Below are 25694 nucleotides of genomic sequence, written 5' to 3'. Positions count from 1 at the left end.
GAACTACAGAACACTACAGATGGAATACAATTATTCATGAAAAAGAAAATAGGAATCAAAAATTTCAAAATGTACATTTATATCATATCTGACGCGCAATTAAATTTCGTAAATTCTCAATTTAATAGTGTTATGTATTAAAATTTCAGTTTTAATAAAAAATTCTATAATGAATGGATGAAGGTAAGTTATATGAAAGAATCAAAGCTGATAAAGAAATCAATGATGATTTGTATTATGTAATACCTTATAAAGAATAAATGAATATATTGGAACATTTTTATTTAATGAATTAAATCAATACAAAGAATATTTAATTGAACGTAATAATGATATAAATAAAAAAGATAATAATAATGATAATATAGATAATATACCTTCTACATCTAATAATAAGAATATTGAAACAAAAATAGAAGATAATATTGAAACAAAAAAAGAAGATAATGTTGAATCTAAAATAGAAGATAACATCAGATGTGTGTATTGTGAAGAAGATTTTGATAATAATAATGATCATTTATTGCACGTCAAAAAAGATGAACATATTTTACAATCAGTAAAAATATATACTAATATATGTAAAGATAAATGCAAAGAAGACCAAAATTATTGTGCCTTCTGTAATGAATGTATATCAAACGCTTATTGGGCAAAACATTATAAATTAAAAACAAAAGGTGGAAATGATTCAGCCCATGCAATATACGTATTTAAATCTTGGTGTGAAAAATGTAAAGAATATGTAATATATGATAAACAATTGAATCATAAATGCTCAATTAAACATATAGGTACAGATAATGTAATAGAAAATCCATTAATTATAAATCCAAAATTTAATCAAATGAATATATTAGATTATCGGTGGTATAGAAAAACATTTATAGATTATTTCTCGAGTAATGATATAGTTACCATATTGAAAAAGTTAAATAACTTTAAACCAAATGTAACTTATGCAATGAACTTAGTTGAACTTAAATATGATGATTTTAGAGAATTTTTAAATAACCATCCATCTAAAACTGAAATCGAAAATTATATTCCAAAAATATTTTCAAGAGCAACATTCACTTCATTAAGATAATATTTAAATATAGTATAAATAACTTAAAATCAAACTCTTAGTGTTTTTTAAATAAAAACATATGTAAATTATATATGATTACACTCATCCATTCATCCATTCATCCAATTCATCCACTCATCCATTCATACACAATTCAAAATTCTAACATATTCCAAATTATGATTTTATTTTATAAATTTATATTCATAAGGAAATTGTAGTCTCAGTAATGATTTGGAACCTTTATTACTTTTTGATTTATTCATACATTCATCATGTAATTCAGTAGGTATAATTTTATTTTCTTCCAATGATTGTTGCATTGATTTTCTATCTTTATTGTAGAATAATACTAAAATTCTAATGTTTTCTCTAAAGTCTTTCACAATTGAATTACATTTTTGATTTAAAACCCATGTTGTTATTCCAAAATGTCTTCCAGAGAAAGCTAAATAGCATAACTCACTTTCTCTAATTTTTGAATCATGTAAATTAGCACAATTTATGAGATAATAAACTTTTTTATCATAACTATATCTCTATTATATGTTTTATTCATTTCATAAGTAGGACAGAATAATATTATATTATCAAAATGATTTCTAAAAATAGTTTCTAACAAATCTAATATGAAATGTGTTTTACCACAGTTGGTTACACCAGTAACTGACATATTATGTGGCTCAAATATAAATAAATCTTTATTCATTTATTCTTTTAATTTTACTAGATAAAATCCATTCATTAAATTTATCATCATACCCTTTATATTTCACCAAAGAATAATTTTCTTGTAAGAGTTTTTGTTTTCAATACTTTTTCTATTTTGTATTCTATTTCATCTGGATTTGGTACAAGTGATAATTCTTGTTCATAAAGATAACCTAATATATCTTCATCTTTTAAATCTTCTAATTTATATACAAAAGCTTTCGTTAATATTATCTTTTTAATCTTAAATATTTCTTCAGTAAAATTTGGAGTATAACCTTTATAAAATGTTTTTCGATATTTAGATATTCTTACATGTTGTCCAATTTTAAATTTAGGTTCTCCGAAATCAAGTGTAACAAATGCTCCATATAAATTATTCCATACCATTTCGGAATTATCTTCTTTTCTAGCTTGTATAGGTTTCATACAAATACTTGAATGTTTGGAATTATTATAACCGTTCACTAAATCATCTTATACATCGATATATTTATATGTTTCATTAGCAGTAAAGTATTTCCACATTCTAGTTTTCAATGATTTATTAAACCGTTCTATAATAGATGCTTTTTTATCTGAGTGTGTTGAAAAATACTCTACATCGTTATCAGATAATAGTTTAAAAAAATGTTTATTATAAAATTCCTTACCTTCATCAAATTGGATCTTACCTGGAATAGCTTCTTTAAATATTGATTTAAAAGCATTGGTTACTTCTATACCAGTTTTATTTTTGATTGGAATACTCCAATACTTCTGCTGAATATATCTATAACATTCAGTGTCCAGAAATATCCTTTATTGTGTTCTTCTAAGTTCTTCATGTCAATCAAATCTGCTTGCCATTGTTGATCAATATATGAAACCATAACTTTTCTTGTTAAATAATTTGTATCCATTTTCTTATGTATTTGATATGTGGGTCGATTTTTTAGCCATAATCTTAATTCACTTCACATTTTATATTTTCTTTATCAAATTTTATTTTATCCCATAATTCTGAAATACTAGAATATGATACTTCACTCTCAGGGTTATAATATAACTCTCTTAAATATTGTTCCTTTTTCATTTTATTTTAATCCATTAATAATCTTGGTTTATTTTCAATGATTTTATCATTTGATTTTTTTTCTGGTATAATAGGTTAATAATCAGATTTATACTTATATTTATATATTACGCCAGAAAATATAATAACTGTTACTAATCCAATTGTAATATATAATTTATTATTACTTCCTGCATTAGAAGAATCAGATGGATTATCATTCGAATTAATATCAGATAATTTCTGTGATTCATTTATATCAGTTAATTTCTTTTTCTTAGCTCTTTTTAATTCTGAAGATCTTTTGCCTAATTCCCTTGCCCATTTACTTTGTTTTTCGGATCTAGGCTTCTTCTTAACATCTTCACTCATTTATTTTAGTTAATTTTTGTTCTGTTTCAATATCAAACCAGATCCTTCAAAATATTTCTCTTCTACTAAATATTTCATTATAACATTTATGTAATTTATCATCAGTATGTTGTTTTTAAATATTATGTTGTGAATGAGAATTTATATTATAGTGGTTTATCTACAGATTTTATAAAATCAACTTTATCAGATATACAAATTTTAGGGTATTCTACGTCTGTAATTATTTTTATAATATTTGTCATATTTTCTACATTTTTTTTGTTTTCTTCTTATGTTAAAATATCATATTTAAATTCAATAGCAGCTGGTCCGATATCACTTTTAAATGCTTCAGTAATTTCAATATCTTTTTATCATCTAATGAATTAATATAATTTCTAACATCTTCCATGTATGGTCTTTTTTAAATTCTTTTAATCATGCTTTGTTACTTATTAATATCTTTATCAAAATAATCTTCACCTAAAATATCATTATTAATATTTCTAATATGCCTTTTAGATTCTAAATTTTGTTTATAATATCTTTTGTTACGGAATGATTGATTATATGTATCACATTTATATATTTCTTTTTCATTCTTTAATTCATCTTATTTAGTTTCTAATATATCATTATTATATTCTAATTTCAATTTGCTTTCTAAGTGAGATTTAGTATCATTATATCTTGCTATTTGAGATTTGTCTATATTGATTTTACATGTTGGACAGTAGTACTTCTTATTTGCTTCCATTTTGATATCAAATTTTGTATTAAAATGGATTTTATATTATTCGAAATTTATATCATGGTGCCCATTTTCATTCATACCTTTATATATTAAATAGAAATCACCAGAACACACTTCTTCTAGAACTTCACTAGATAATCTATGAAATCTATCTGGTAAATATGTTCTGAATTCATATGTATTTCCTTTTAATCCTTCATATTCTAAGTGACTAACTAATTCATTATCATATGTATTGGTAATTGTTTCAATATTTGTAATTAAATATTTCTTATGTAACGTTAATTCTGTTTACTTTTTGAATTTATAATCTACAGATTTGACATTTGTAGTATCTTTGATTCTATTTAAGAATTCGCTGTGTATTTGTTTACTCTCCATTTATTACTTCTGTTGGTTTAATTTGGATAAGCCAGCAATATAATGACCGCCCTGCCTCGCAGCATCGGAGACTTAAACAAGTTAGTCTGTATTGCTCCGATGCTTTGATAAACAGAATCCTGAGCAAGATGACCTGCCAAACAAAATCTATTGTTTATTACAATACTTCAATTTCCAAAATAGTGATAGGAAAGAAAGTGAACAATAAGTGTGTTTGCATTGTGTCTTCAAAAATTTTCCTCGAAAATATTTCTTTTTCTCGGCTACCACCTGCATCGTCACGAGACTTTTTCGAGTTCATGCAACTGCCACCAGGGTACTATATCTTCGGTATCCTCAAAGCCATTTTGACTAGACTTGGTCCATCAGTACTTTTTACGTGGTAGTCCTTACGGATCCACATATCCAGCATTACGTTGACCCAGGTTGCGCTTCTTGGAAATAGTCATATGTTATGGACGGATTAGAATTTTTCGATGAAATCTTTATACGCTTCCCAGGGCGACATGTAAACCAGTTAGGCAGAAACCCGTTATCGCTGCTAGGCAGCTATATTTTATTATTATTATTATTATTATTACTATTATTATTACTATTATTATAACTACTATTATTATAACTATTAGTATTATTACTATTATTATTATAACTATTATTATTATAACTATCATTATTATAACTATTATTATTATAACTATTATTAATTTAACTATTATTATTATAACTATCATTATTATAACTATTATTATTATAACTATTATTAATTTAACTATTATTATCATTACTATTATTATTATAACTATTATTATTATAACTATTATTATTATAACTATTATTATTATAACTATTATTATTATAACTATTATTATTATTACTATTATTATTACTACTATTATTATTATTACTATTATTATTATTACTATTATTATTATTATTACTATATTACTATTATTATTATTACTATTATTATTATTACTATTATTATTATTACTAATATTATTATTACTATTATTATTATTACTATTATTATTATTACTATTATTACTATTACTATTATTACTGCTACTGCTACTGCCACTGCCACTGCCACTGCCACTGCCACTGCCACTGCCACTGCCACTGCCACTGCCACTGCCACTGCCACTGCCACTGCCACTGCCACTGCCACTGCCACTGCCACTGCCACTGCCACTGCCACTGCCACTGCCACTGCCACTGCCACTGCCACTGCCACTGCCACTGCCACTGCCACTGCCACTGCCACTGCCACTGCCACTGCCACTGCCACTGCCACTGCCACTGCCACTGCCACTGCCACTGCCACTGCCACTGCCACTGCCACTGCCACTGCCACTGCCACTGCCACTGCCACTGCCACTGCCACTGCCACTGCCACTGCCACTGCTACTGCTACTGCTACTACAATTACTATTAGCGAAACCCGTTATCGCTGCTACGCAGCTATATTTTATTATTATTATTATTATTACTATTATTATTACTATTATTACTATTATTATTACTATTATTATTACTATTATTATTACTATTATTATTACTATTATTATTATTATTATTATTATTATTACGACTACGACTACGACTACGACTACTACTACGCCATACCAAAGGTCGAAAGGTCGAAAAATAAATTCTCGCACACTCGAATTTATTTTTCGACCTTTCAACCATTGTTATGAACACCTATTATCCCTATTACTCTTCAAATATTAATCTAATACTTTCTAAAAGCAATTTTAATAAAAAATATGTTATCAAAATGGAGAGTAAACAAGTACACAGTGAGAACAACAAATCATTTAAGAAGTTAACAGAATTAACAATTCATAAGAAATATTTAATTACAAATATTGATACAGTTACTAATAAATATGGAGATAAATTAGTTATTCACTTAGAATATGAAGGATTAAAAGGAAATAAATATAAATTCAGAACACATTTACCAGATAGATTTCATAGATTATCAAGTGAAGATTTAGAAGAATTATGTTCTGGTGATTTCTATTTCATATATAAAGGTTAGAATGAAAAAGGGCAAAATAAAATAGATTTCGAATAAAATATGTAAAATCAATTTTAATTAAAAAAATTGGATATTAAAATGGAAGCAAATAAGTACTACTGTTCAACATGTAAAATTGATATAGATAAATCTCAAAAAGCAAGACATAATAAAACTAAAACACATTTAGAAAATAAATCAAAGTTAAAATATAAAGATGATATATTAGAAACTAAATTAGATGAATTAAAGAATGAAAAAGAAGTATATAAATGTGACACATGTAATCAATCATTTAGTAACAAAAGATATTATAAAGAACATTTAAAATCTAAAAGTCGTATTAGAAATATGAATAATGATATTTTAGGTGAAGATTATTTTGATAATGATAATGATGAGAAACAGAAGACAATTAAAAGAATAAAAAATGAAATAGACAATAAAAGGCCATACATGGAAGATGTAAGAAATTATATTAATTCATTAGATAATAAAAAGGAAATATAAATAACCGAAGCATTCAAAAGTGATATAGGACCAGCCGCTATCGAGTTTAAATTTCATAAAGGTAAAACATTAGAAGAAAAAAAAAAACATTTAGAAAATATGAAAAATATTGTAAAAATAATTACAGACGTAGAATACCCTAAAATGAGTATATAAAGTTAAATTTTTAAAATCAGAAGATAAACCAATATATAATATAAATTCCCATTCACAATATATCACATCTAAACAACATATAGATGATAAATTAAATAAATGTTATAATGAAATAAAAAATAAGATAGAAGAGGAATATTTTGAAGGATCTGGTTTGATATTCGATGAAATAATATTTATGACTTTACATGTTTATAACACAAAATATAATAAATTTACTAAATCGAACCCAATTGATGAAAATAATTTATCATATTATATAGATGATAATATAAATGGACCAAGTTATATAAAATTACCATTTAAAACTAATGCTGTTATAAATGTACAAAATGAAGATGATAAATGTGTTCTATGGTCAATTATAAGTTGCTTACATCCAACAGAAGATATTACTCATAGTTTTAGATTAACGCATTATAAACCATTTGAAAATAATTATAAGATAGATAATTATCCTGCTAGAATTAAACAAATACCACAAATAGAAAGAGATAATAGAATAAAGCTAAATGTGTTTGATTTAGTCAAATTACCAAAAACAAAAGGCAATAAAATTGAACATTTTACATTAGAACCTTTGTATTTATCAAAAGATTATGATTCAAATGGTGTTATAGATATATTATATTATGAAAATCATTATGTGTGGATTAAACAAATAGAATTATCTTTTAGAACAGAAAATAACCACAATAAAATATATCTATGTAGAAAATGTATAACTAAATTCAGTAATGAAAGGGCATTATTAAATCATAAGCAATTATGCGATAATCATGATTATTGTAAAATAGTTTTACCAAATGAAAAGGATAAAGTATTAGAATTCAAAAAATATGATTACAAGAATAAAGTGCCATTTGTAATATATGGAGATTTTGAATCATTAAATAAGGAATTAACTGATCAAGATAGAAAAGAAATATATTATAAAAGAAAGAAATTAAATTCTGAAAATGATATAATTGATTATTCAGATCCTCTGATAACGAATACTATTAAAAAGATTCATCAAATTGCTGCAGCTTTTGGATTATATATAAAATCTGATTATCCAGAACTAATTAAAAGTGAATATTATCATTATAGAAATGAACATGTCATAAATCATTTTTGTGACTTATTAATTGAGTATGAAATAAAATTTAGTAAACTATTAAATACAAATATAGAAATTATAATGACAGAAGAAGATAAAGAAGAATCTTAGTTTGCAGATAAATGTTTTTATTGTGAAAAGACATTTAATTTTAAAGATAAAAACGTTAGAGACCATAATCATTTGAACGGAAAGTTTAGAGGTGCAGCGCATTAGAATTGTAACTTACAAGCTAAGAAAATCAATTTTGTTCCAGTAATATTTCATAATTTACCAGGGTATGATGCTCATTTATTCATCAAACAGCTATGTCATAAAATAGAAGAAATCAATAATGAAATAGAAAGATTAAATTCAAATAGATCAAAAGGTGTTGCTAAAATACCAACTTATAAATTCAAAATGTTAGCTAAAACATCTGAGAATTATATATCTTTCCAATTTGGGTGTCTAAGATTTATAGATTCATATAGATTTTTAAGCAGTTCATTAGATAATTTATCAAAATCATTAGTTGATGATAAATTAAAAATATTAAAACAACATTATCCAAATAATGATGATTTTCAATTAATGAAATATAAAGGAGCAATTCCATATTCATTTTATAAATCGCATAATGATTTCAATATAACTGAATTATTAAAAGAACAATTCTATGATAATTAAAAAATGAATATGTTAAAGATGGAGTTTATAATAGCACATTGCATATTTGGAATCATTTCAAAATAAAAAATCATGGAGGATTAGTAGATTTATATTTAAAATCAGATGTATTTGAAAGGTTTAGAGATGTAAATCTAAAATATTTCAATATTGATCCTTGCCATTGTTATTCTAGTCCAGGATTAACTTGGGACTGTGGTTTAAAATTTACAGATATAAAAATGGATTTGTTCACAAATATAGATCAATTATTATTATTTGAAAAATCAATAAGAGGAGGAGTTTCAGGTGTATTAGGTGATAGATATTTCAATGTAAATGATAACCCTGGATATAAGTTATTATATATAGATGCAAAGAATTTATATGGTTGGGCAATGATGGAACCACAACCTTATGTGGTATTTGAAATAAGTGAAGTTTTACAACATGAAAATAATGTTAAATTTGATTGGAAGAAAAGAATTCTAGATATTGCAGATGATTCAGATACTTGTTACTTCTTTGTTGTAGACTTGGAATATCCTGAAGATAAAAAATTTAAATCCAGAAATCTAGCATACTGTCCCGAACATAAAACTGTAACACATGAAGAATTATCAAATTATCAAAAAAGAATTAAACCCGAAAATCATATTCATACAGAAAAATTAATGGTAACTCAGGAAGATAAATATAATTATGTAGTTTATTATAGAATGTTGAAGTTTTATTTAAATCTAAAAAATGATTCTAAAAAATGATTCTAAAAAAAAGGTACATAGGAATATTTCATTCAGTCAATCAAAATGGTTAGAAAAATATATAGATTTCAACACGAAACAGAGAACTAAAGCTAAAACTGATTTCGAGAAAGATTTCTTCAAACTAATGAATAATGCATTCTATGGTAAGACTTGTGAAAATATTAGAAATAGAAATGATATTGAGTTAGTTAGTAATGGTAAAAGGATAAGGCATTTATAAACATATCCTAAATTTACTGGTAACAGAATATTTGATGAAAATTTAGCTGCAGTTAAAATGAGAACTTCTATGAAATTTAATAAACCAATTTATGTTGGAGCAACAGTTTTAGAAATATCAAAACTATTAATGTATAAATTCTATTATAACGTATTACAACCTCATTTTGGAGAAAAGCATATAGAAATCTTATATTTTGATACTGACAGTTACGTATCAAAGATAAAAACTAATAACATAACAGATGATTTAAAAACATTAAATCATCATTTTGATTTCAGTAATTATCCAAAAGTTCATGAATTGTCTAGCAATGATAATAAAAAGGTGCCCGGGAAGTTTAAGGATGAATTAGGAGGTGAAGAAATGATAGAGTTCATTGGAATTAGATCTAAAATGTATTAATATAAAACTAAAACTCATGAATCAAAGAAATTGAAAGGAATAACCAAAAGCGTTGTTGAAAAGAATATTCATTTTAAAGATTACATCAATTGTATATTTAATAAAGAAGTTAGAAAACATAAGATGAAATGTTTAAGATCTGAGTACCACGAAATGTTTATTGAAGAGATAGAGAAGATAAGTTTAAACCCATTCGATGATAAAAGATATATTCTGGATGATGGAATTCATACAGTCGCGTATGGTTTAGAAGAATACTTAATATTTAAAAGAGAAGAAGAGAAAGAAAAGGAAATATCAAATTTTAGTAAAAAAAATATGTATAATAAATGGAGACAGAACAATCACAAACTATCAATATTACAAATAGTTTTGTTAATATATACTATAAGAAATGTTCAAAATGTGAGTTGAATAAGCCATTTACAGAATATTACACACAAAAACTAAGAAAGATAGTTTAAGAAATAATTGTAAAACATGTTGGAAACAGAATAATAAAACATATTTTACAAATCACCCAGATTATATGACAGAATATATGAGAGAATGGAGAAATAATAATCGTGGACATTATAATGATTACAGTAATAATTATCAAAATGAAAGGTATAAAACAGATTTTAATTTTAAAATGAGAAGATGTTTAAGTTCTAGATTATCACAACTATTCGGTAAAGATAAACACTCAGAAACACTATCTAATTTGTTGGGTTGTTCAGATGAATTCTTAAAATCATAGATTATAGATCAGTTCAATGGTGAAATGAATATAGATAATTATGGAGATTATTTTCATATTGATCATGTGTTACCAATATCTAAATTCAACATGAATGATGAAGACAAACAGAAATTAATCTGGAGCTGGAAAAACTTAAGACCTTTAGAAAAAGTTGAAAATATTAGGAAAGGAAATAAACTAGATTTTCAGTTATATTTGGATCAGCTGTGTAAAGCAAAGACATTTGTTGAATTATGGAATTACTCAACACATAATGAAAAATACGTTGAATCTTAAGTGCTTAGAAAACCGGTATCTCTCGATCTATGTCAAACTGCCTATATGCAATTGTATTAGCTATTTGCATCTGTGTCGCAGCTAGTTGAATGGGGAGTACCTCATTTGAATATTGATCGAACGCTTTCAGTTGAAAAGAATTAGGCCTAATCAATTTCATCATAAAAGAACAGCTGTCACTAGCGTTCCATAGCGCAGACGCATTACAACACATTGGAGCACCGAACTGAACAGACGGAATATACAGAACGCATAGGATTTCTCGCTAGAAACACAATTGGGAGTTTACAGTTATAAATGTAAGTACCGTTTTTGTTGTTATTAAGGTGTTGGGAAACGTTAAACATGTTTAAGTGCTGTAATTCATATTTGACAACTACACCTTCAAGTTAGTTTTATTCTACGCTAGATATTTATCTTTTAGATAACAAAATGCTACGCGAAACAAGAAGACAATTGCTATTTGAGTCATGAAAGTGAATATGGAAGGAAGTGAAATCAGAAATTACGGATATTTCAACTTATGTGACTGAAGCAGTTTAGCCATACTGTATAGACTTTCAATGCATTACGTTTGCCGGAATTTCAATTGCGTCATTCAGTCGTTGTTTATGGTTACAGTGACAGATGTTGTATTATACTTGAATTGATTCCTGCATTCCGCGCATACCTTACCGCTCATGAAATGAGCGGCTTGGAATGTTGAAATCGATACTGACTGTAGAATAAAATACATGTGTTTATGAAATAGTAATTCCACCCGACGTTTTCGTTGAATTGATTTTCAGTTTGAGGATTTATTATCGAGGATCCGAAATGACTTATCTGGACTGTTATAATTACTGCTCCTAATAGATAGACAAAAGTAGTGAGATATTGAATCCTAATTTAAATAAAAAGTATTTAAAAAACAATAACTTCAACTAGCTAGTGAATTCTATTTTGATTTTTTTCAAAATCTAATATTTCTTTTTAAAAGGAGAATACTTTATATTTTGAATAGAATTGAATAAAAAAACAATAACTTCAACTAGCTATTCAAATCTAGTTAATCCTAGAATTCTTTAACTTAACTAAGCTAGTGTTAATTAAAGAGTTACTTGTATCATTCTATAATACTTATAGTATTTTTTTTCGCTTTTTTCTCTAATATAAAAGTCAAAGAAATCTGATATTGAAAAGACAATTGAGGATTTGGGCATTACTGGCAATAATGATACAGTTGTTTCTAATTGTGCTCAAGTTGATAATAATATTGATTATGAATACTATTTAACATGTAAGCATCATCTTGAGTTAATAATTGCCGGCGGCAAATCTAAGGACTTCTTGGGAGAAATTATAACTTATCAAGAACTAGATCCCATGAAACCAGATAAAGTAATAAAACATTTCAAAATATATGAAGAAGCTAGATTAGCTCGAATAAACGACTGTATAAGAGATGGTATTATAAATGTTACTCTAAATTATGTAACCGGATTATACCAATTGATGATGAAAACAAATTATATAGTGATTTAAAAAATGACTACTTAGTTATGACAAAACTACAGAAATGGGTCGGATACGCTTCATTCCATTTAGGAGGAATAATGACATTGATTTCTACTGGATTTATAACATTTTCTAACATCAAACCTATAGAATACAAAGATAAAAGTAAATCAGAAGATATTGAATCAGAACAAAAATTAACTAAAATAAATGAGTGATGATATTAAGAAGAAACCTAGATCCGAAAAACAAATTAAATGAACCATAGAAATTATCTGTTATTGATTCGAATGATAATCCGTCTGATTCTTCTAATGCAGGAAGTAATAATAAATTATATATTACAATTGGATTAGTAACAGTTATTATATTTTCTGGCGTAATATATAAACATAAATCCAAATCTAATAATAATGATTCCGATGATAAACCTATTATACCAGAAAATAAGTCAAATGATAAAACCATTGAAAATAAACCCAGATTATTATTAATGGATTAAAAGAAGATGAAAAAAGAACAATATTTAAGAGATTTATATTATAACCCAGAGAGTGAAGTATCGTATTCTAGCGTTTCAGAATTATGGGATAAAATTAAATCTGATAAAGAAAATATAAAATATAGTGAATTAAAATTATGGTTACAAAATCAACCAAGATATCAAATCCATAAGAAAATGGATAAAAATTATTTAACAAGGAAAGTTATGGTTTCATATATCGATCAACAATGGCAAGCAGATTTAATTGACATGAAGAACTTAGAGGAATACAACAAAGGATATTTCTGGATATTAAATGTTATAGATATATTAAGTAGATACGCATGGAGTATACCAATCAAAAATAAAACAGGTTTAGAGGTTACTAATGCTTTTAAATCAATATTTAAAGAAGCTAATCCAGGTAGGATACAATTTGATGAAGGTAAGGAATTCTATAATAAACATTTTAAAAAACTATTATCTGATAACGATGTAGAATATTTTTCAACGCATTCAGATAAAAAAGCTATCATTGAAAGATTTAATAAAACATTGAAAACTAGAATGTGGAAATATTTTACAGCAACTGAAACATATAAATATATCGATGTGTTAGATGATTTAGTGAAAGGTTATAATAATTCTAAACATAGTTCTATAAATATGAAACCTATACAAGCTAGAAAAGAAGATAATTCAGAAATAGTTTGGAATAATTTATATGGAGCATTTGTTACACATGATTTTGGTGAACCTAAATTCAAAATAGGACAGCATGTAAGAATATCTAAATATCGAAAAACATTTTATAAAGGTTATACTCCTAATTTTACCGAAGATATATTTAAAATTAAAAAGATAATACTTACTAAACCTTTTGTTTATATATTAGAATATTTAAAAGATGAAGATATATTAGGTTATTTCTATGAATAAGAATTATCACGTGTACCGAATCCAGATGAAATATAATACAAAATAGAAAAAGTATTGAAAACAAAAACTCTTAAAGGAAAAAAGTATTCTTTGGTGAAATATAAAGGGTATGATGATAAATTTAATGAATGGATTTCATCTAGTAAAATTAAAAGAATAAATGAATAAAGATTAATTTATATTTGAACCGCATAATATGTTAGTTACTGGAGTAACCAACTGTGGTAAAACACATTTCATATTAGATTTGTTAGAAACTATTTATAAGAATCATTTTGATAATATAATATTATTATGCCCTACTTATGAAATGAATAAAACATATAATAGAGATATAGTTAAGATAAAAAAGTTTATCATATTAAATCCTAAAACAGTAAAAGAAAATTTAGATAATTGATTAAAATAGCAATGGATATTTATAAAGGATGAAATACATTATTCATTATAGATGATTGTGCAAATTTACATGATTCAAAAGTAAGAGAAAGTGAGTTATGCTATTTAGCTTTCTCTGGGAGACATTTTGGGATAACAACATGGGTTATAATTCAATTGTGAAAGATTTTAGGGAGAATATAAGATTTTTAGTTTTATTTTATAACAAAGATAGAAAATCTATGCAACAATTATTGGAAGAGAATCAAATTATACCTACTGAATTACATGATGAATATATGAATAAATTAAAGAATAATAAAGGCTCAAAATTACTTCTGAAGCTTCAATTTCCTTATGAATATAAATTTATAAAATAAGGCATTTAAAGCATTTATGTATTAGATACGTATTAAATACGTATTAGATACGTATTAGGTACGTATCAGATACGTATTAAATACGTATTAGATACGTATTAAATACGTATTACATACGTATTAAATACCTAAATGCTTAAAACCCCCTTTTTTAAAATATATTATTTATTTTAATTATTCAACTAATATATTTTAATTTTTCAACTAAGTTTGAAAATAATAAAGGTTATTTAGATTAATACATATTAGATACATAAATACTTAAATACGTATTAGATACGTATTGAATACGTATTAGATACCTAAATGCTTAAAACCCCTTTTTTATTAACTATTATTTTATACCATTTTCAACTATTATCTTATGTGAATGTGAGATAATTAACATCATTTTCATCATCATCCTCCAATTCATCATCAGACTCTAACAATCTATTAACCCTATCTACCGGATCATCATAAGTTTTTTCAATATAATCCTTTTTCATCCGATCTACCGCATCATTAATAGTTACTACTTTACGTTTCGTCCAATCTGTATCTAAATAATCTTCATTATCAATATGCTTATCTGTAACTATATCCTCTTTCTTAGTGTTTGACCTTAATATTTTATTTACAATGTTTGATCCTAATATTTTATTAGCATCAATTAAATCTAATTCATCTTTACTGTGTTCAGGTTCCTTAGATAAAAATTCACATAATAAATCTTTATATAAATCTTTACCATTTACTTTTTTATTTGAAACAAACTTTGTTACATATCTAAATGGGTGTTCTATAAATTCTCTTAAACCAACGCGTTTTATAACATTAGTAATATGTACAGCTGTATTCATATGGTTATTCCAATTTGATGGGCTGTTTGAAAATGCACCTTTACAATAACCACAATAATTTCTATTTTCACTATAATCTAATATTATTTTATTATTATATGTAGAAGGTAAAACATTATTATATAACATATCAATTTCATTACTTACATTATCAACAACACCACTTTTATTATTATCAATTTTACTTATTCTATATTTGAATTGATTATAGAATTCTCCAAAATACTTACTATGTTCATAAGGTATTATATAATAGATATCTGACATTATTTCACTTGTAGTTTGTATTTCATATATTCCACCTTCCATTTATTATAGAATTTTTCATTAAAATTAAAATTTTAATACATAACACTATTCATTTGAGAATTTACAATATTTAATTGCGCGTCAGATATGATATAAATGTGCATTTTGAAATCTAAGCTCCCTTTTTTCTTTTTCATGAATAATTGTATTCCATCTTTAGTGTTCTGTAATTTTTTCCCAGAACCATGTAATAAATTATCTTTAGTTGTTCTAAAATCTAACCATAATGCGTATTTATTACCGGTATAATAATCAATTTGATTAATATTACAATTTTCAGATGATTTTACTTTTTGATTCATAAAATGTTTTCTAATTTCTGGCCATTGATCAATCATTCTCATTCATTGGCAAAATATTTTATTAGCTATACCTTCGATAGTTATTTCTACTTTTGTTATTTCTGGGTTATAATACTTATCAACCTGTATTGCACCATTAGAATATGTAGCAGTGATAAAAAATATTAATATGCCTTTAATAGATCTCCTTGGGAAGTTAATATTCTCATTAATTATTTCATCATTTGCATTAATAGTTACAGTTTTAAATTTATCACTATAATCATATAATAATGAAAATCCTTGATTGTATTGAGTTTGAATTATACTTGAAAAATTTTCATTAGTTACTGTGTCATATTCTAAACATATATTCGATAATTTATAACCCATATCTTTAACTACGCTTGATAATACTATTTCATTAACAGGAGCAAATGTTATTTCGAATATAATATCTTCTTGTATAGCATATTTATATAAAGGTGCATTATTATTTATCAATTCAAAGTCTAATGGAATTTTATATTTGCTTCCATAAATCTTTTTAATCAAATTATCCGTAGCATTAGTTTTATTATTGTATTATTGCATTATTAGCTTCTGATCTTGATTTATTATGGTTTTCTGATTGGATGCCTTGAAATATCATATTGTTTCTATTTTCTTTTGTTAACCATAAATCTTTGTAATGCATTAATAAATTATAATCATCTAATAAATAAACTGTTTCTGGTCCAATCTTTATAGTTAATTTTTTAATCAAATATCTTCCAACATTATCAACAACATAATTGTTATCATGGCCAGTTACTTTTATATCAGCTGACAAATAAATACTATTTGGAACATAAAAAGTATTTTGTGTTAATCGAGGAATTCTAACATATAACGTTTCATCGGGATTAATATTAGAAGGATTATGAGTAATTATATGATGAGATCTCTCTGCTTGAATAGCATTAGATATTCTAGAATTCTTAGAGGGATTTATGTAACTCCCACTCATTTATTTAAGAGAAAAAAATTGATTATTTATTTTTGATCATATTCACTAACCGAAAATAATTGCACTTACAACTATAAAAAATGAAATAATATGTTCAGCAGCAAAGTTAAGAATATTCCCAGCAGATTTTTAAACAAAACCAACAATAGATGCAATAATTCCGGGTAAAGCTGCAGCAGATTTTTTAGATAGTTCCCATAAATATTTTGCTAATTTTTTCAAACCATCTTTCACTTTGAATTTAATATTGCTAAACCTATTGTTGTGAATACCATAGTTACAGCTGTTAGAATTGAAAGAATTGTTATACCTTCTAACTTAAATAATAATTTTATTCTATCTTTTAATGATATTTAAGAATTTGGTTTTATCAACAAATCCTTAAAAATAAACTTTTAATCTATTAATATTATTAATAATTAATTAATTAATAATAATTAATTAATAATAATTTAATTTCTTCTTTCTGTAATTCTATGTTATATTCTAAATCATCTTTTTCTTTTTCTAAATATGCATTTCTTTTTTTGAATTCAATTTCTTCAATAACTTTATTATCTCTATCTAACTTTAATTCTTTAATTTTATCACTTCTATCTTTTTCTAAAGTTCTATATTTAAATTCCCTTATACTTTTAGCATGTGCAATTTTATCAGATGCAAGTCTTATACTAAAAATTTCTCTAATTGCTTTATCAGAAAATATATTTAAATCTTCTAATTCTTGATGTCTTGCATCTAGTAACCCATTTGGTAAAAGTTTTTCAATTGGAACTTTATTTGATTTAAGTTTACTAGTTTTGGAAGTTATATTCTGTTCAGAGGTTGTTTCTGTTTCTAAATTATTATTGATTGTTTCAAATAAGTCATTAATTCTTTGTTTAAATACTCTTTTATTTTGATTTATTTCTTCTTGTGTAACATTTTCTATTTCATTACTATTACTTATTCTTTTAATTCTAGATGGTTCTAAATTACTCAAAGTTGATTCTGCTAATATTTTATTTAGATTTTTATAAGAGATATCAATATAATAATCATCTTTCAAATGATAATGATATTAACCACTATCTAAAAGTTTTAATTCTCTTACTAAAAGTCTAGCACCTCTATCATTGATATTATATCCAGATTTTTCAAATATAGGTTTGAAATTATAAATATATGCATTATATTCTAAATTTTGTTTTACTAAATTTTGTTTTACTGGATTTTCGTTTTCAGGATTTATTCTCGATCTAGTTATCAATTGGTCTGTTGAAGGGGCCTTAGAACCACTATCTGCTAAATTAGAATTATATGCTGATCCATCATCATTATCCATATTAGTTTCATTAAAATCAGGTTGTGGTTCATCAGGTATAAATCCTTCATTATTATTTCCCATTTCTCCCATTTCACAAGCTTCACCTTCTACATCCATTTATACCATATAAAAATTAAAATTTAAAATATAATATTCCTCCAATTACAATTCCTATACAAGTTATAGCTAATTTGGTATTTTCATGGGATTTATTATCATTATTAGTTTTAATTATATCATGTTGAATAATATCAGTTTTTATATTTTCTGACGTATTATAATCTTTTATTTTAGAATCATTATTTAATTTGATATTTTTAGTTCTAGTTTCAGTTGATCGAATATGTTTTTTAATTTTTTCACCTTCCATTAGTTTTGGAGCAGTAATAATCTTTTTATTTATGTCATTTAATCCAAATGAATTATTTATTGTTGCAGTCTTTATTAAATTATTATAACCAATCATATTTCCCATCTTTAATATAAAATCATCAGAAATAATTAATAAATTAGGTCCTATACAATAATTTAATCTTACATGAGATTTATCTAAATAATTTTGGTACCTAACTATATTTTCTGGAATCGATCTATTTTTATCATTATGAATTGAATCTTCAAATAATTCTTTAAATTGTTTTTGTGTATCAAATGATGTATTTGAATTTCCAATTATCGGGGATCTTGTTTCAACTTGAACACCTAGAATACATATCAAATAAGTTCTAATTGATTGATTTATTCTTTGTATACCTGATCTTGTAAATCCTTCACTATTTTCAAAAATAAAATAAACCCAAACATTATTGTTTTCTTGTTTTAAATTATCATAGAATTTCGGTAATTTATTGAAATTTAATGATTCTAAATCTTTAGTTTCTATTTTACCATAACCTAATTTATTATTATAGATATTATAAAAGCTATTAGATGGTATGGGAAGTGTACAATATGCTGAAACATTTTCTTTTATTGTTCTAATTTTTGTTCTAAAATCAGAATGATTTATATCTATATTAAATTCAATACAAATTTTACAAAACTTTGATAAATTAATATTATTATCTAATTCTTTAAAATATCTAGACCCTGGCAAAGGAGTCTCTTATTCATTTAATATTAATCTTATTTGAAAATAAGTATGGAATCTAAATAAACTTTGACTAATTTATACTTTGAATTAGTCAAATGATCATTCCAACTAATTCCACATCCTGTTGTTGCACAATAAACAGCAAAATTTAATTGGTTCTGCCAACACTTCATATTAGATTTTAATAACGATTGTTTTTCATCTTTCAATTTTTGAAAATTAATTAAATATACATGAAATATATTTTCCATCTTTGCATGAAAATTATTAGTTTCAGTAACATAAATATCTAAATTAATTAATGAATTTAAAACTTCATTTCTATATGAAATATCTTTATTAAAATCTATTGCTGGAATATTATATTTAATTGATTTATTATATTAGAAAGCTTTTGGAAACCCCATTTATATAATAAGAAAATTAATAATTTACTAATTCTTTTAATAATTTATCTTGTTCTTCAACTGTTATATTACCATTTAAACTTATTATATAATCTTATGTATTTTCTAATTCATCAATTTCTTTTATATTAGATTATATTTTTTCTTTATAACTTTTTATATTTAATTTTGAACTTACGCCGGTTAATACACTTGAACTTAAACCTAAAGCTCCAATTGAGATAGCTAAAGGTGTTAATGGTGAGAATAATGCTAGAAATGTTATAACAGAACTAATTGTAACTGAACCACTGATAATGAAATAATAATTTTACTTTTTAAATATTTTTCTTTTTAACCTTTAAATCATTTTCAAATTCTAATATTTGTTTTTCCAAATATGTTTTTGATTTAGTTTTATTTATATCATGAGGAATAATATCAATATCATCAACTTTATCAACCATTTATTTAGAAAAGAAATTACTAATTAGAAAATTTATAAGCAACAAATAATACAATAACTGTTCCACCTAAGATCCAAATTATTTCATTTTTTTCTGTTCACTACTTGGTGTATAATAATCTGATAATTTAGGTTTATATAGATGTAATTTTTCACGATTTGTTACTGCGTTATATAAACTCATAGCTTCATCGACTGATTGAAAATCTCTATGTGTAATTTTCTGATTATATAATTCGTTATTGATGTAATCCATATAGTTTTGTCTTTTTTTCTCTATATTCTTCTGCTGCTTTATTTAATTTCTCTAACGCTAAATTATGCCTTTTCTGTTCTGTTGATGATCCATTTTTGTCGATATGTTTAAATAAATATCCACCACCAGTAAATGCTAAAGCGTTAACAATTGCCGATCCTATAATAGTTATAATTGCAGATGCCATTTATTTAGTAAAGTAATTACGCATTTATATAGGAGGAATATATTTTTGTTGTTCTAAATAATCAATAGTTAAATGAGATAAAGTAACTGCTAATGTTAATTTTAGAATATCATTGATATCAAATTTATCATCATTAATACTTCCCATTTTGAATACTTTTTTTAATACCATTGAATAACCAACAGTTCCAGCTGATAGTAAGGCACCATTATATAATCCAGTTATTATCCACTTATTATCACTCATTTATTAATCAAAAAAATTACTATCTTCAAAATATTAAGTTAACTTAGTTATGATTATTTCAACATTTATTTCATTACTACTTTTATGATTATCATATATTTCAGTTATTATTCTTTTAATATCATCGATAATTCCATCTTCATTTAATTCATAATATTCTTAAGGTGTTTTGATTAAATCAATTACTTTTTCTATATCATGATTTCCTTTATTAATCATTGGTGCATTATTAAATGATTTACGTCAGTATCAGTAATTACATCATTTAGTTTAATTCTCATTTCTTTACCATGTTTAAAATCAAACCCAAAACATAGACTCGGTCCAACAGTTATATTCATATTTATATAGTGAAAAATTACTCCTACAATTACAATTACATCTTAAAACTAATTCATAAATTACAGGGAAATTATTTAAATCAATTAAGTATCCATTGTGATTTATTTCTAATTTCTAATCTAAAATTATTAAATTGAGGAATACAAGGTTTGAAATCACACTCAGCTAAATTATAATTTATTTGCGTTCCAAATTCTTTAACATTCTTCAATGGTAAAATATTCAATAAACTCGATCTACAAATTGTATCTTTAGTTGGATCAATTAAATTGCAATAAATATAAAAGTGTGTAAAGGGTATTAAGTTTGGTGTAGCATCAGCATTACGTATCCTTACATCTGGGTTAATTCCTAAAATCTTAGCTAAAGGTTTTTTAACTAGAAATTGATGTTGATCTTCATTTCCTAATATTATTCTTACTTTATCAGAGCTATCACTTTTAATAAGGCTTAATCCAAATCCAGCAGATGCACCCAGTTTTGAACGAGCTCTTTGATTAATTTCTTGAGCTAATGTTTCTAAATTATATAATCCTGGTTTAAGATAAAGATGAAACCATCTATTCCTATTTCTGTCATGAATTAAAAAGACTCTATGTTCAATACTTTTATCCGATATATTATAAAAAGAATTACATTTACTAATTTTAAATCAACACAATTCTTAAATTCTCTATCTAATAGTACTAGTAAATTACGTGATTTATAATTTGTCAGTCTTCTAGAATCAACAAATATTCTATATTCTTTTAATTCTACCATTTATTTTACATATTTTATTCGAAATCTATTTCATGGCTTTACTAAAATCAGAATTAGTAACACACTTCATTCATACACATATCACATACATCATTTATACACATATCACATTTAGAAAATAGGTTTTATACAATATTCTATTTGGAGGGCACTCGACCTTTAAGCATTATAAGAAACATTCATTCACGTCCCTGTTACTTGCAAAAAATCCGTGTCAAGATCTGAAAAAAAACTCTCCCGGGCAAAGCCATATGCGTTTCATCCCCCAACCCCATGCAAGTCTACGACAACTGTAGTACTAGCTTGCTCCATCCCATATTCAAAGAAATGAAAACATTAAACATAAGCCCCCACCGGGTACCGAGGCCAGCCTGTCACATTTGCTTTTTGTAAATAATGCAATGTTGGCCACACTCCCCACAATCCCATGTAATTTAAACAATACAATCGTGTTATTCAAAATAGCACAGACGACAGGAACGAATAGCTCATATGAATCCTTTCCCTTTGTCTTATTGATTCGTTTGCAGAATAAAATTGAATTGGACTGTTTTGATTTTGTCCAATAAAAAAATTGTATTGGATTGGACGTTATTCGTTCAATAAAATTAAATTGGATTTTCTTTTCATTTGTAGAATAAAAGTTGATTGAATTTGCAATTCAATCACATGGCTTATCAGCATATTAAGGTCATTCATCCGATTTGAAAACCCTTATTTTTCCGAACCTTGCACTATTGTCGAGGATGAATTTTCTGTAGTGCCAATAAAAATTCCTCCCAAAAACCAAATCATCTCAGGAGTTCACACATCGATCCTGAAATATTTAATTTCATGGAGTAAAGCAAAACAAGGTTGACGGGAACACATGCCGATTAAATATTTTACCCATTTGACGTATAGCATCAGTAGGCCAAGGTTTACATGATAATAAGCAGATGATCGGCGGATTATTAAGGCAAAATAAATTAAATTGAATTTGATAACCATGGTAACCTTGATAGTCAAGCGCGTGGTGGAAGAAATACGCATACCGAAATAAATAAACCACCCTAAATATTTCAAAATCGGTTCAATGAAAATCTCTAACACAATAGCTTAGGTTATTATGCGGACATGGCGTGCGCGACGGTGGTTCATGGGGTCGAACGAACCTAAGCACCGGTACGACGAACCGTTGCCATTGTTTTCTTTTTAAACAAGGTAAAAAACTGTCATTTAGATATCGACTTTATATATCTAAGTCAGAATTCTATCAAGCATGGACCCAGTATTGCTTCACTTACTAGTTCGTATGCTAGATTAGATTATTCTATGATATTCAGCACGGAAAACTAAATGCACCTACCTGATTCAAGTACCGATACATCAAAATGACGACATTTCGCCTGTAGCCTTATCATCGTAGAAAGCTTGAACCGAAGAACTCAAATAGACCAATGCTTACTGATTATATCATTACTTCAAGAAAATTTTTTTTTAAAGTACGGAATATCACCCGCTACTTTTTATTGATTTTAAGGTGACACGATCTCGAGTCAATATTTTTTGCTTCGGTGACCTACCAATGATCTCCACGGTGACTGACGTGGCAGTAGATAGTTACGCAAATACCTATATGGCTATAAATTTTCTGCTGCCTGTCACCGCATGTATGGTCCGCAGAATAACAATAGGCCCTTCTACAAAAACACTAGAAAACCCTATTATCTGTGAAAGCGCCAGTAAATAAGCCTAGTGAACTTTATTCTGTTATTCTATTATCTCCGTTTACCGGTACCTGATATGACGATCTCTATCTGGCCGAGCCTGTTCATGTATCCATCCAATTGTATGTCCTAACTCATGTATTATTGTCCCCACTGTCTAAAAATCGATTAAAAGTATAAGCATACATGTAGCTGAATTTTCATTATTCACGAGCACGGTACTACAGATTTAAGTGAGAACTTACTAAACATTCCCTGTGTACATATAAAAACTGATCTCCTCCAACTCTACCTAAATGTGAACTACACCTACATAACAAAAAAAATCATCATGCAAAATATGTTATGAAAATGTAGACTAACAATATGAATACTAATAGTCGCAACTGGCCAGGGCAAGCCAGGTGATAAGCAGAATGGGGAATGTCAGTGATTTCATCTTGGGTAGATGGTGTGCGGAATGGGATGTAATCCAACATGGCTGACCAAAACAGGTACAAGTGCTCAGTAACAACTCAGCTTGCAGGATGAGGAGCAAGAACAACGGGCCGAAAAACATTACTGATAGATAGTTGAATAGAACTATAATTATAGCTATTCTATGGTGGGTGATTCGGTCCAAGTTGAAAAAAAATCCGTGCAATATAACGTGCAAAAAATATATTTCTTCGTTTTTTCGTCCGTTTCTGCGCGGCCCAAAAACGAAATTTTCCGCGCAGAAACGAGCACAGAAATGAACCAGTTTCTGCGCAGTCATTTCGGCACCCCGCAGAAAAGAACTTCCTTACTTCGTCTGTTTCGTTTCTGCGCGGTAACATTGCTGTTTTTGGTTTACCTTTGTCAGCAGAATGAGGTTGGCATTGAGCCAATTCATGTAAAATGGCGGTACTTTTTTTTATGTGAGCATTTTTTTCATTGGTTCTCGGGTAAAGCGACGTATAATCGATGCGATTGAAGACATGACGAACCTCCTTCGATGACATGGTCAACTTTGTTTAAATTCGACGGAAAACTGGTTTTGGCGGGAAAATTCTTAGCTCTTGCGTATAAAATTGCAATGACCTCGTTGGGGGCGTCGTCTCTACGAGCGAGGCTGTTTTTGGGATATACGTTCCGGCGCTACTAAAATAATTATGGGAAAGCGTTTGGCGAACGTTTCATTGGACTAGGTGCCGTATATGTACAAATTTTAAATGCTCATTGCTGGTGAGAATATAATCATTTCACATATTGGACTAGACGTATCGGCCCCACTCCGCGCGGTTGCGCCACCGCGCGAGATTTACGCGAAGCAACAGAACACAAACATGGCCACTCTCTCAATTTTCAATGATAGAAATCGTGTGTGCATTTCAATTATTTCGGCTGTTTGGGTTTTAAGGCACAATATAAGTTGATGATGTGATATGGCGATGTTAATTAATGATAATTCCGCAGTGAAGCTAGTCACGAACGGTGCCGATTGAGCTGCCAAAAACACTGAAATGTGCGTAGTTGCGTAACTATTTGCAGTGAATTGCAGACGAAACATGAAGCCTTAACGGCCGTTAAAAAAAATATACCAATCGCAATTGTAAAATAAAAATGGGATAGAACCTAAGTTAAAATTCTGGCCATTTCTAAGTTGTTATTACTAATTTT

At 26.6% G+C, this 25694-nt stretch overlaps 1 protein-coding gene across 6 annotated transcripts in view; it reads right to left on the bottom strand.

Moving 5' to 3' along the window:
• Positions 1-25694, bottom strand: part of LOC141902693 (zinc metalloproteinase nas-30-like) — a 184423-nt gene that overhangs the window by 131067 nt on the left and 27662 nt on the right. For all 6 annotated transcript variants that reach the window (XR_012618918.1, XR_012618919.1, XM_074790529.1 and 3 more), the window contains exons 5-6: positions 24299-24362; positions 24125-24210 (exon numbers count right to left, since the gene is read on the bottom strand). Coding sequence is in view for 4 of the 6 variants with exons in the window: in XM_074790529.1 (XP_074646630.1) it covers positions 24125-24210; positions 24299-24362 (150 nt within the window). In the remaining 2 variants the exon portion in view is untranslated. The remainder of the gene's footprint in view (positions 1-24124; positions 24211-24298; positions 24363-25694) is intronic.

The sequence above is a fragment of the Tubulanus polymorphus genome, chromosome 3, assembly GCF_964204645.1.
Source record: "Tubulanus polymorphus chromosome 3, tnTubPoly1.2, whole genome shotgun sequence".
NCBI lineage: Eukaryota > Metazoa > Nemertea > Palaeonemertea > Tubulaniformes > Tubulanidae > Tubulanus > Tubulanus polymorphus.
Note: the sequence above shows the minus strand (reverse complement) of the source record. Positions and strands in the feature narration are given on the sequence as shown.